Source organism: Chiloscyllium punctatum, chromosome 30 (assembly GCF_047496795.1).
Source record: "Chiloscyllium punctatum isolate Juve2018m chromosome 30, sChiPun1.3, whole genome shotgun sequence".
NCBI lineage: Eukaryota > Metazoa > Chordata > Chondrichthyes > Orectolobiformes > Hemiscylliidae > Chiloscyllium > Chiloscyllium punctatum.
Window position 1 is genome coordinate 47704723 of NC_092768.1, and position 12346 is coordinate 47717068.

Consider the following 12346-nt stretch of genomic DNA (forward strand, 5'->3'; position numbering starts at 1 on the left):
TACACACACTCCTGCAGACCCTCTCTCATCAAGCTGTCTCTCATATACACTCACGCATACAACTTCTCACAGACTTCTACCTGTTTACACTCACACTCATACACATATACACACTCTGTCACAGACACTCGTGCCTACCCCCACCTCACACGCACACACTTACACACATGCATATATCAGTTTGTGGGGTGAATTTGTACTTGCAGGATCATATTTTATTTTGCTCAAAAACTGCATGAATCCATGTAAGATTCTGTAAATCCCTTTTTTAGATTAGAATCAGTCTGAACATTGGGGCACAGACAGCCTCACACAGGGCACCTCACACCTTCAATGCATTATCTGGATCAACATGGCACCTATTATTAAAGTTTACTTGAGAATGTAACTTTAAGAAAGTTCAGGGATTTACATGTGAAAAAACTGAAACCAACATGCCCATTCTAAAAGATGAGAGGCTTAACAAACAATCCAGGTCTTTTTCAGTATATAATTTCAGTTACATCACACTGTAAACTTATGCGATAAATTCTGTGTCTTCCGATCTTAATCTCCACAACCACCTGATGAAGGAGCAACACTCTGAAAGCTAGTGCTTCCAAAAAACCTGTTGGACCATAACCTAGTGTTGTGTGATTTTTAATTTGGGATATTGAAGAGTGATTAAGAAATTAGTTACACCTGGGGGTGGATCACAGTATTTTTCAGAGAGAAAAAATGGTTGCAATCATTGAACTGTACTGTACACTGAACATTATCACTCTCAAAAATGATCTAAACTGGGACAGTTCAAGAGAGGTGAAAAGTCCGGGATGTCCCAGGAGAACTAAATGTTAGGAAAGATAAGCGGGCTGGGAGACTGCGGAACAAATGAATGTATCAGGACATCATGGGAGAGGAACCAGAAAAGGTGAAAATTGAGCCTCGGACATTCGAACTGAGATGCTGAATCTTCACAAGCGACATCTGGTCAGGGCAGCAATTTCAGTTAACAGCTCAAGGAGTAAGTGTCTCCTCTCACTCTCACAGTCACAGTGACAATCCCCCAGGTTAGATCAATCTCCCTCCTGTCTCTCTGTCTCCTGATGTTGTCAGATTGAAAGCCTCCGAGGATGAAAAATGTTATTCCCACATTAGAAATCTCTGTCAAACATTTACCAGGTGACAAAGTTAAAAGTCACAAAACACCAGGTTATAGACCAACAGGTTTTTTTCTGAGGCACTAGCTTTCGAAGCACTGCTTCCTCATCAGGTGGTTGTCCTTTTGTGGTTCCTCTTCCACGATGTCCTGGTATGTTCATTTGTTCTGTGATATTCCAGTCCATTTGTCTTTCCTAGCAGATACCACAAGATTCAGTTCTCCAAGGATGTACCGCACTATTCAGATTTATCACGGAATTGAGACAGCAGCTGCAATAAATGAGGTTTTGTTCAGATGGGACAGTGACAAGTTTAAATCCCCACCTGATTTGCTGCTAAAAATCACACAACACCAGGTTATAGTCCAACAGGTTTAATTGGAAGCACACTAGCTTTCGGAGCATCACTCCTTCATCAGGTGATAGTGGAGGGCTCAATCCTAACACAGAATTTATAGCAAAAATTCACAGTGTGATGTAACTGAAATTATACATTGAAAAATTGATTGTTGAGTCTTTCATCTGTATGAATACCATGATAGTTTCACTTCTTTCATGTGTAAATCACAAAACCTTTTTTTTAAAAGTTGAATTCTCAGGTTAGCTGTTAACAATGGGTGATAGCTAGACAATATGTTAAAGGTAAAAACAATTACTGCAGATGCTGGAAACCAGATTCTGGATTAGTGGTGCTGGAAGAGCACAGCAGTTCAGGCAGCATCCAAGTAGTTTCGAAATCGACTTTTCGGACAAAAGCCCTTCGTCAGGAATACTGATGAAGGGCTTTTGCCCGAAACGTCGATTTCGAAGCAACTTGGATGCTGCCTGAACTGCTGTGCTCTTCCAGCACCACTAATCCAGAATATGTTAAAAGTGTTAGCCCCCTGTGTTCTCTGTCTATGTCATGATGTTTAGATTGATTCTAATCTAAAAAGTGGGATAACGGAGTTTTACATTAATTCATGCAGTTTTTGAGCAAAGTATAATGTAACCCTGCAAGTACAAATTCACCCCACAAAATATATGTGGGTCTTTGTCTGTTTGTCTGTGTGTGTCTGTCTGGGTTGGGGGTTGTGAGTGTGAGAAAGTGTATGTGTGTGTGTAGTGTGTCTTAAGTCTGTGAGAGGGTGCATGTGTGAGTGTGGGAGTATGTGTGTCTGTAAGGATGTGTGGGTGTCTGTGTGCGCATCTGTGTATATGTGTGTATGTGTACAGGAGTGCCTGTGTGTGTGTGTGTATAGTGCAATGGTGGTCACCTGTAATGTGACATGAACCCAAGGTCCCGGTTGAGGCCCTTCCTATGGGTACTGAACTTAGCTATCAGTCTCTGCTCGGCCACTTTTTGCTGCTGCCTGTCCTGAAGTCCGCCTTGGAGGATGGTCACCCGAAGGTCCGAGGTCGAATGTCTTGGATCACAGAAGTGTTCCCCAACTGGGAGGGAACACTCCTATCTGTTGATTGTTGTGCGGTGTCCATTCATCCGTTGTCGTAGCCTTTGCTCGGTTTCCCCAATGTACCATGCCTCCGGGCATCCTTGCCTGCAACGTATAAGATAGACAACATTGACTGAGTCACATGAGTACCTGCCACGTGCAAGGTGGGAGGTGTCCCCATGCATAATGGTGGTATCTATGTCCACACTCTAACACGTCTTGCAGCACCTACTGTGACAGGGTTGTATGAGTTGTCCTGAGACCAATGATCTGTTTGAGGTTTGGCAGTTGTTTAAGGGCAAGTAGTGGAGGAGTGGGGAAGGTCTTGGTATGGTGCTCATCCTCATTGATAATGTGTTGCAGGTCACGAATAACATGGCATAGTTTTTCAACTCCTGGGAAATACTGAACAATGAAGGTTGCCCTGTCGGTTGCAGCACGTGTCTGTCTCCTGAGGAGGTCATTACGGTTCCTTGCTGTGGCGCGTTGGAATTGGTGTTCGATGAGTTGGGCATCGTACCCCGTTCTTGTGAGGGCATCCCTGAGTACTTCCAGGTGTCCGTCACGTTCCTCCTCATCTGAGCAGATCCGGTGTATGCGTAGAGCTTGTCCATAGGGGATGGCTGTTTTAATATGTTTTTGGTGGAAGCTGGAGAAGTGTAGCATTGTGAGATTGTCTGTGGGTTTGTGGTAGAGTGTGGTGCTGAGGCCTCCAATTCATGATTTGCTGCTCAAAGTCACCTCCATTTCCCCGGTCAGTTTCCCAAGTTTCAGGAAACTCATGTTACTCCAGAAATATTTGGATTGACTGTGAGAGACGTCAATCAGAGAGTCCACCCACTCTGCCCATTGTCTCCTCTTCCTCTTCCAGAGCTGGTTCACTTCCTATAGGGACTGAAAACCAAGTGAGGAGATGGTGAGTGAAGGAGCAGCTTTTATACAAATTGTATCCCATAATATCCACACCAATCTTCAGGCAGTCTGACTATCCTGTGGGCAATCGGGGTAGAAATGTTCCTTATGCTGTGTGAGAAGATCCAGCTGAGAGAGCTGTTTACTCGGTGTTTTGTGTTGCAGCTGTGTGTTGGATATTGAGTGTGTTTATTGGAAGCATTTCCCTCTGATTTCCAGGCTGAGTTTGATGGTTCATTCCTGAATATGAGAAGGTGAGGTGTAATTATCCGGGAGATGCAGAGTGTAGGGGGATTCTTACTGATTTCCTATTGAGTTCTTTGTGTGTGTGTGTTTGTGTGTGTGCTGGGAGCTTGTTATTGTCCTTTGGATTTTGAATTGGTCAGTTCTGTCTTTCTGTTGGAATCTGAATGTGGCCCGTCCTTTGGTGCCTCCAAGCTCTCCCATTACCCTGTCTCTGTGACAGCATCGGAAAAGATTATAAAGATTTTCAATTGTAGGAAGCCTTTCCCAAACAGTAGAATTTCTGAAGTTCTTTACAGCCGTTGAGGCACTTTTGAAGTGGGGCAGCCATTCTTTTCATAGCAAGCTCCCACAAACAGCATTGTGATGATGATCAGACAATCAGCTGTGTTGATTGAGGGAATAATATTGACCAGGACACCATAGTAAAGATCCCTATTCCAAGTGTGGCATCAAAGTGTCCAAGCAAAACTCGAGTCAGTGGGAATAAGAGGAAAACTCTCCAGTGTTTGGATTCATATCTAACACAAAGGAAAGCAATTATGGTGGTTAGAGGCCAGTTATCCCTGTCCTGGGACATCACTGCATGAATTCCTTATGTAATGTCCAAGGCCTGACCTTGATCAGCTGCTCATCTGAGACCTTCCACCCACCATAAAGTCAAAAAATGGGGATATTTCATGATGCTTCCATGATGTTCAGCACTATTCATGTTTCCTCAGATAATGAGGAAACAGTCCATATAAATGTTTTGTGTAAAGGTTTGTAGCTTGGGTGTGGGAATTTGGTTTGCAGACGTTTTGTCCCTTCTAGGTGACATCCTCAGTGCTGTGGAGCCTCCTGTGAAGCGCTGCTATACTGTTTCGGTTGAAATTTATTTGCTTTCATTCCCGCTACTTCCAGTTGCTGATTCGGTTGTTCATAGCAGTAATAGGTATATTGGATCTAGGTCAATGTATTTATTGATGGAGCCCGTGGGTGAGTGCCAAGCTTCTAGGAATTCTCTGGCTGTCCTCTGTTTGTCTTGTCCTATTATTGTTGTGTTGTCCCAGTCAAATTTGTGGTCTTTGTCATCTGTGTGTATAAATACTAAGGATAGCTGGTCATAGTGTTTAGTGGCTAGTTGATGTTCATGAATGCGGATCGCGAATTGTCTGCCTGTTTGTCCTATGTAGTATTTCCATGCGATCTCTACATGGAATCTTATACACCACATTTGTCCTGTACATGATGAGTATTGGGTCTTTGTTCTGGTGCATTATCGAAGGCAAACCAAATTCCCAGCTCGGCAAACATACCCACTACCTCAGTCCATATACATATGGCGGCACGGTGGCACAGTGGTTAGCACTGCTGCCTCACAGCGCCAGAGACCTGGGTTCAATTCCTGCCTCAGGCGACTCTCTGTGTGGAGTTTGCACGTTCTCCCCGTGTCTGCGTGGGTTTCCTCCGGGTGCTCCGGTTTCCTCCCACAGTCCAAAAATGTGCAGGTTAGGTGAATTGGCTATGCTAAATTGCCCATAGTGTTAGGTGCAGGGTAAATGTAGGGGAATGGGTGTGGGTGGGTGCACTTCGGCAGGTCGATGTGGACTTGTTGGGCCGAAGGGCCTGTTTCCACACTGTAAGTAATCTAAAAAAAAAATATGCAGCAAGACCTGGAACATTGCCTGGCTCGGGCTGGTTAGTGGCATGTAACATTCGCATTGCACAAGTGGCAAGCAATGACCATCTTCAACAAGACAGAATCTAACTTTAATATTGAATGGACTTGCCACAGCCGAATCTCCTCAGTCAACATCTTGGGGTTACCATTGCCCAGAAGCCGAAAAGGATCCAGCCTTATAAATATTGTAGCTATAAAACCAGGTCAGATTGCATGAACTTTGTTATGTTATTCAGCTACAAGGCGCAAGTCATGAGTGTGATGGAATACGCTGCACTTGCTTGGGTGACTGCAGCTTCAACAACACTCAGAAAGCTTGACACCATACAGGGCAAAGTAGCCCACTTGGCACCATATCTGCCAACTTGAATATTCTCTCCTTCCAGCACTTATGAGAATGGCTGCTGTGTGTATCATCTATAAATACATATGGTACCAATTCACCAAAACTGATTTGACAGTACCTCACAAACCCACAACTTCTACCACCTTCATAACAATGGTATCAAATGCATAGGAAGGTGACTATTTCCATATTGCCATCGAAAGCCACATATGGAACTATAATGGCACTTGGTGGGTTAAAATCTGATAATTCCCCGTTGGTGTACCTATCTGTATGACGAAGGCAGTTCAAAAAGGGACTCATAACCACCTTCTCAAAGGAATGGGCAATAAATGCCGGCCTAGCAAATGGCACCCACAGCCTGTAAAAGTACAAACAAATCAAACCTGAGTAGTTATAGAGTCCTACAACCCGGAGACAGACCCTTTGGCCCAAACTTCTCTAAGCTAGCCAAAATGTCCATCTACACTAACCCCATTTCCCTGCAGGTGACCCATGTCCTTCTAATCCAAATGTCTTTTAAATGTTGTTAATGTACCCATCTCAACCACTTCTGTTGGCAGTTCATTCCATATGTGTATCACCCTCTGTGTAAAAAAGTTGTCACTCAGATTCCCTTTTATTCTTTCCCCTCTAACGGCGGCACGGTGGCACAGTGGTTAGCACTGCTGCCTCACAGCGCCAGAGACCCGGGTTCAATTCCCGCCTCAGGCGACTGACTGTGTGGAGTTTGCACGTTCTCCCCGTGTCTGCGTGGGTTTCCTCCGGGTGCTCCGGTTTCCTCCCACACTCCAAAGATGTGCAGGTCAGGTGAATTGGCCATGCTAAATTGCCCGTAGTGTTAGGTAAGGGGTAGATGTAGATGTAGGGGTATGGGTGGGTTACGCTTCGGCGGGGCGGTGTGGACTTGTTGGGCCGAAGGGCCTGTTTCCACACTGTAAGTAATCTAATCTAATCTAATCTAATCTAACCTTAAAATGATGCCCTTTAGTCCTCGATTCCCCACCCCTGGGAAAAGCATTGAGTGCATTCACCCTATTCATGCTTCTTATGATCTTATACACCTCTATAAGATCCCCCCCTCAAGTCTTGTACACTCAAAATAGAAAAGTCCTAGCTTGTCCAACCTCTCCCTATAACTCAGACCATTGAGTCCAGACAACATCCTTTGTAAATTTCTTCTGCACTCTTTCCAGTTTAATAAGATCCTTCCTATAGCAAGTTGACCAAAACTGAACACAATACTTTAAGTGCGGCCTCACCAACATCCTGTATGACTGCAACATAACTTCCCTATTTCCATACTCAGTGCCCTGACTGATGAAGGCCAGTTTGCCAAAAGCCTTCTTCACTGCCCTGTCTACCTGTGACATCACTTTCAGAGAACTGTGAACCTGAACTTCAAGATCCCTCTGTTTCACTACACTCTTTAAGGCCCGACTACACTCTTTAAGGCCTTACTCTTCACATAACACTCCTACCTTGATTTAATTTTCCAAAATGCAAGACCACACACTTGTCTATATTAAACTCCATTTGCCATTTCTTGACCCACTTCCCCAACTGATCAAAGTCCTGCTGCAAATTCCGATCACCTTCCTCATTGTCCACGATACAGCCTATTTTAGTGTCATCTGCAAACCTGCTAATCATGCCTTGTGCATTCTCATCCAAATCATTAATGTAGGTAACAAATAGCAGTGGGCCCAGCACCAACCCCCAAGGCACCCCACTAGTCACAGGCCTCCAGTGCAACAAGCATCCTTCCATTATTACCCTCTGCTTCTTATCATCAAGCCAATTTGTATGTAACTTGCCAGCTCACCCTAGGTTCCATGTGATCTAACCTTCTGGGACAGCCCACAATGTGGAATCTAATCAAAGGCTTTACTAAAATCCATATAGACTATGTCTACCGTCTTGCCCTCATAAACCTTCCTGGTCACTTCATCAAAGAACTCGAACAAAATTGTGAGATCTCCCACTCACAAAGCCATGCTGACTACTCCTAATCAAGCCCTGTGTTTCCACATGCATGTATATCTTGTCCCTCAGAATCTTCCCAAGTAACTTAGTGACCACAGATGTTAGGATTACTGTTCATTTGTTCCCAGGTTTTTCTTTGCAGCCCTCCTTGAATAAGGGCACAATATTTGCTATCCTCTCGTCTTCCGGGACCTCACCTGTGGCTAACGATGATGTAAAAATCATCAATTGCCCTTCCAATTTCTTCTCTAGCCTCTTGGATATAAATTTACAGTGTTATGCACTGTCCACAAGATATCACCACTAATTTCTCCAAGTTCCCAAGTCTTCATGTCTTTCTCTATGATAAAAACAAAGGAGAAATATTCATTGAGAACTTCGTCTATCTCCTGTGGTTCTACACATAGAAGCTGTGGGTCCACTTTTGTCCTTGAGGGGCCCTATTCTCTCTCTAGTTATCCTTTTTCACTAAAATACTTCAAGTACCTCTCTGGATTCACCTTAATCTTCTCAGCCCAGGCTATCTCGTGCCCATTTTCACCCTCCTGATTTTCTTCTTCAGTAAACTTCTGTATTCCCTGTCTACCTCCAGGGATTCCCAGCTGCCTGTAACTGAGACATGCCTCCTTTTTTCTGCCCAAAGCCTCAATATCTCTTGTCATCCAGGGTTCCCTATTCCTTCACCCTCACAGGAACATATAGACCTTGAACTCTAACTATCTCACTTTTCAAAGGCCTTCCACTTGCTGGAGGTCTCTTTGGCTGCAAACAAACTACTGTAATCAACACCTGCAAGCTCATGTTTAATCCCATTAAAATTCACCTTGTTCCAATTTAGAACTAGAACCTGTGGACCAGTTTTGTCCTTCTCCATAACTTTAAAATTAACAGAACTATGGTCACTGGTCCTAAAGTGCTCCCCCATTGTCACCTCACTCACCTGTCCTGCCCTATTTCCCAAGCATAGGTCGAATTTTGCCCCGTCCTGAGTAGGATCCTCTGTATGCTGCTTGAGGAAATTTTCCTGAACACACTTAACAAATTCCACTGCATCTAAGCCTTTAACACTCTGGCAGTCCCAGTCTATGTTAGGAAAATTAAAATCCCCTACTATGACAACAAACACATCGACCTGGACCCAATATACCGGCCACTACAGCGGACAGCTCGAACTGACAACCGGAAGCGGCAGAGACAGGCCACTATAAATGCCGGAGAAAACAGCACAGAAGCGCTTCACAGGAGGCTCCCAAGCACTGAGGATGTCACCTAGACAGGGGACGAAATGTTTGCAAGACAAATTCCCAGCTCAGAGAACAGAACCACAACAACGAGCACCCGACTACAAATCTTCTCCCAAACTTTGAACTATGACAACTTTATTGCTCCTGCAAGTCTCCCAATCTCCCTGCATATTTGTTCCTCTATTTCCCGTTGACTATTTGGGGGCCTAGTACAACCCCATCACATTCTTATTTATTATCTCCACCCACAAAGTCTCACTGGGTGATCCTTCAATAATTTCATCTCTGATTACTGCTGTGATATTTGCTTTAATCAAAAATGCAATACCCCCTTTCCTCTTCCCACCACCTCTGTCCTGCCAAAAGCAGCCGTACCCTGGCACATTAAGTTGCCAGTACTGTCCCTCCCTTAGCCATGTTTCTGTAATGGCTATAATATCCCAGTCCCATGTACCTATCCATACCCTGAGTTCATCGGCCTTACCTGTCAGCCCCCTTGATATTGAAATAGATGCAATTTAATCCAAAAGGCGTTCCTTGCTCCCTGTCATGTTTCAGCCTGACCTGTCTCTTCAACTTACTATTTCTGACTACTGTATCTCCTTCAAGCCTCCCTGCTGTTGAGGATCCCAGCCCCTGCAAATCTAGTTTAAACTTTCCCTTGCAGAACAAGCAAACCTGGCCGCCAAGATATTGGTCCCCTTCTAGTTCAAATGTGACTCGTCCCTCTTGAACATGTCACCTCTGCCCCAGAAAAGATCCAAATGATCTAAAAGTCTGAATCCCTGCCACCTGCACCAATTCTTTAGCCACGGATTCATCTGCCATATCCTCCTGTTCTTACCCTCACTAGCACATGGCACTGGACGTAATCCGGAGATTATCACCAATGAGGTCCTGGTTTTTAACTTTTTTCCTAGCTCTCTATAATCACTCTGTAGGACCTCATTCCTATTTCTATCTATGTCATTTGTGCCAAAGTGCGCAATGATTTCTGTCTGCTCACCCTCACCCTTGAGAACATTCTGCAGCCACTCTGAGACATCCTGGACCATGGCACCTGGGAGGCAACACACTATTTTGGATTCTCTTTTCCGTCCACAGAATCTCCTGTCTGTTCCCCTAACTATCAGGTCTTCAATCACTAACTGCCTGTTTACCTTTACCATTTCCTGCAGTGCGCCAGAGCCAGTTATAGTGCCACCAACCTGGCTACTGCTGATTTCCCCTGAACGGTCATCCCCCCCAACAGCATCCAAAATGGTGTACTATTTTTTGAGGGGAATGGTCACAGGGGATTCATGCACTCTCTGCCTACTCCCTTTGTCTTTCCTAGTGGTCGCTCAGCTACTCTCTGCCTGCTCCAGTAACATCAATACAGGAGGAGGGAGTATTCGAGAAAATCATGTCTTCTTTCATGTTTTACAGAGAAATTGTGCCACAGTACATCAGAGCATACAGAGAGGATAAACACTACAGGGAGTTTCTGACCATCACCCAACAAACTTAACTGCACAACTGTGAGAAGAATCCAGGCCCTTCATAGCATTGCTCAATACAGAGAAGGTTGGGCACTGAAACCATCATCTGGAAATGGGTTGGTTCAGGGGATGCATCATTAGATCTGAAACTGGTCAGTGGTGTGGAGCCTTTCAACAGAACCAACCTTTCTGAAGGTTCGGCTGTGGGTGATTGGTCAGGGTGCGGCTGGGAAAAAGTGCTGGTGGCTCCAAGTGTGATGAGAACTTCAGTTATTCAGTAAGCCTCATGAACCAATGACTCATTCTTACAGGTTCAAGTGTGAGGGGGGGAAGGAGGCTTCGCAGGTTTAATAAAATACTCCCAGGCACAAGGAACATCTGCTGTACAACTATTAACAGAAGGGCAGCTTCATGGAAGAGAAACCATTTAAGTGTGAAGTATGTGACCAAATGTTTGCAAAGTCATCGACACTTGTGAATCACCGCCGCATTCACAGTGGGGAGAAGCCATTCAAATGTGAGGAATGTAACAAGAACTTTTCACAATTATCGGGCCTGGTGAATCACCAGCCTATTCATACTGGGAAGAAACCATTTGTATGCAAGGTGTGTGACAAATCATTCTCACAGTCATCAAAATTCCTCATACATGAACGTACTCACACAAAGGAGAAACCATTCTCTTGCAAGATATGTAACAAATCATTCTCAGATTCATCAGCCTTTCAAAGACACGAACGCATTCACACAGGGGAGAAACCATTCACCTGTGAGGAGTGTGATAAGTCATTCTCAGTCTCATCCACCCTCCGCAAACACCAACGTATTCATACAGGAGAGAGACCATTCACATGTGAGGTGTGCAACAAATCGTTCTCACAGTTAGGAGCCCTCCACACACACCAACGAATTCACACAGGCGAGAAACCATTTACATGTGAAGTGTGTGACAAATCATTCTCACGTTCAGGGAACCTCCGGACTCATCAACGCATCCACACTGGGGAGAAACTGTTCAAGTGTGAGGTGTGTGGCAAATCATTTTCATCATCAATGAAACTCCATGTACATCTAAGTAATCACACAGGGGAGAAACCATTCATGTGCAAGGTATGTAGTAAATCATTCTCACACTCATCAATCCTCTGTACACATGAACGCATTCACACAGGGGAGAAACCATTCAGATGCAATGGATGTCTCAAATCATTTTTGGATTCATCTACCCTCCGCAGACACCAACGCATTCACACAGGTGAGAAACCATTCGTGTGTGAGGTGTGTGACAAATCATTCTCACAGTCATCGAGCCTCTGTGCACACCAACGCATTCACACAGGGATGAAACCGTTCATATGCAAGGACTGTGACAAATCATTCTCAGTTTCATCTAGTCTCCGCAGGCATGAACGCATTCACACAGGGGAGAAATTATTCAAGTGTGAGGTGTGTGAGAAGTCATTCTTGTACTCAGATAGCCTCCGCAGACACCAATGCATCCACACTGGCGAGAAACCCTTTAGGTGTGAATTGTGCACCAAATCATTCTCAAGGTCATGGAACCTCCTGCTCCATCAGAGGATCCACACAGGGGAGTAACCTTTCAATTATGAGGTTTGTAATGAACATATTGTGATGTCATTAACCATCTGGGACATCATAGGATTCATAGAGAATCTCTCTTCCATTGCAATGCTTGTGACAGTGCTTTCACAGTCAGCGTAACATTGGCCAATTTACTCACATAAGGGATAAACTCTATCAGTGTGGGTTCTGTCATAAAGCCTTCACACAGTTATTGAACCATCTGGAATATCAGTGAACCCATACAGGACCTACCTGGCCAGGTTCTTGCCCAGTCCAACCTCAGAGTGTTTACCTATTCACAGTCTCACTGTG

The 12346-nt window shown here is 44.6% G+C and overlaps 1 protein-coding gene across 1 annotated transcript in view; it reads left to right on the forward strand.

The window, feature by feature from the left end:
• Positions 1-3340: 3340 nt before the first annotated feature.
• LOC140455633 (uncharacterized) overlaps positions 3341-12346 on the forward strand; it is a 51902-nt gene continuing 42896 nt past the window's right edge. Inside the window, exons 1-3 of the mRNA XM_072550592.1 lie at positions 3341-3488; positions 10395-12042; position 12318. Coding sequence (XP_072406693.1) covers positions 10859-12042; position 12318 — 1185 coding nt within the window. The 5' untranslated portion in view covers positions 3341-3488; positions 10395-10858. The remainder of the gene's footprint in view (positions 3489-10394; positions 12043-12317; positions 12319-12346) is intronic.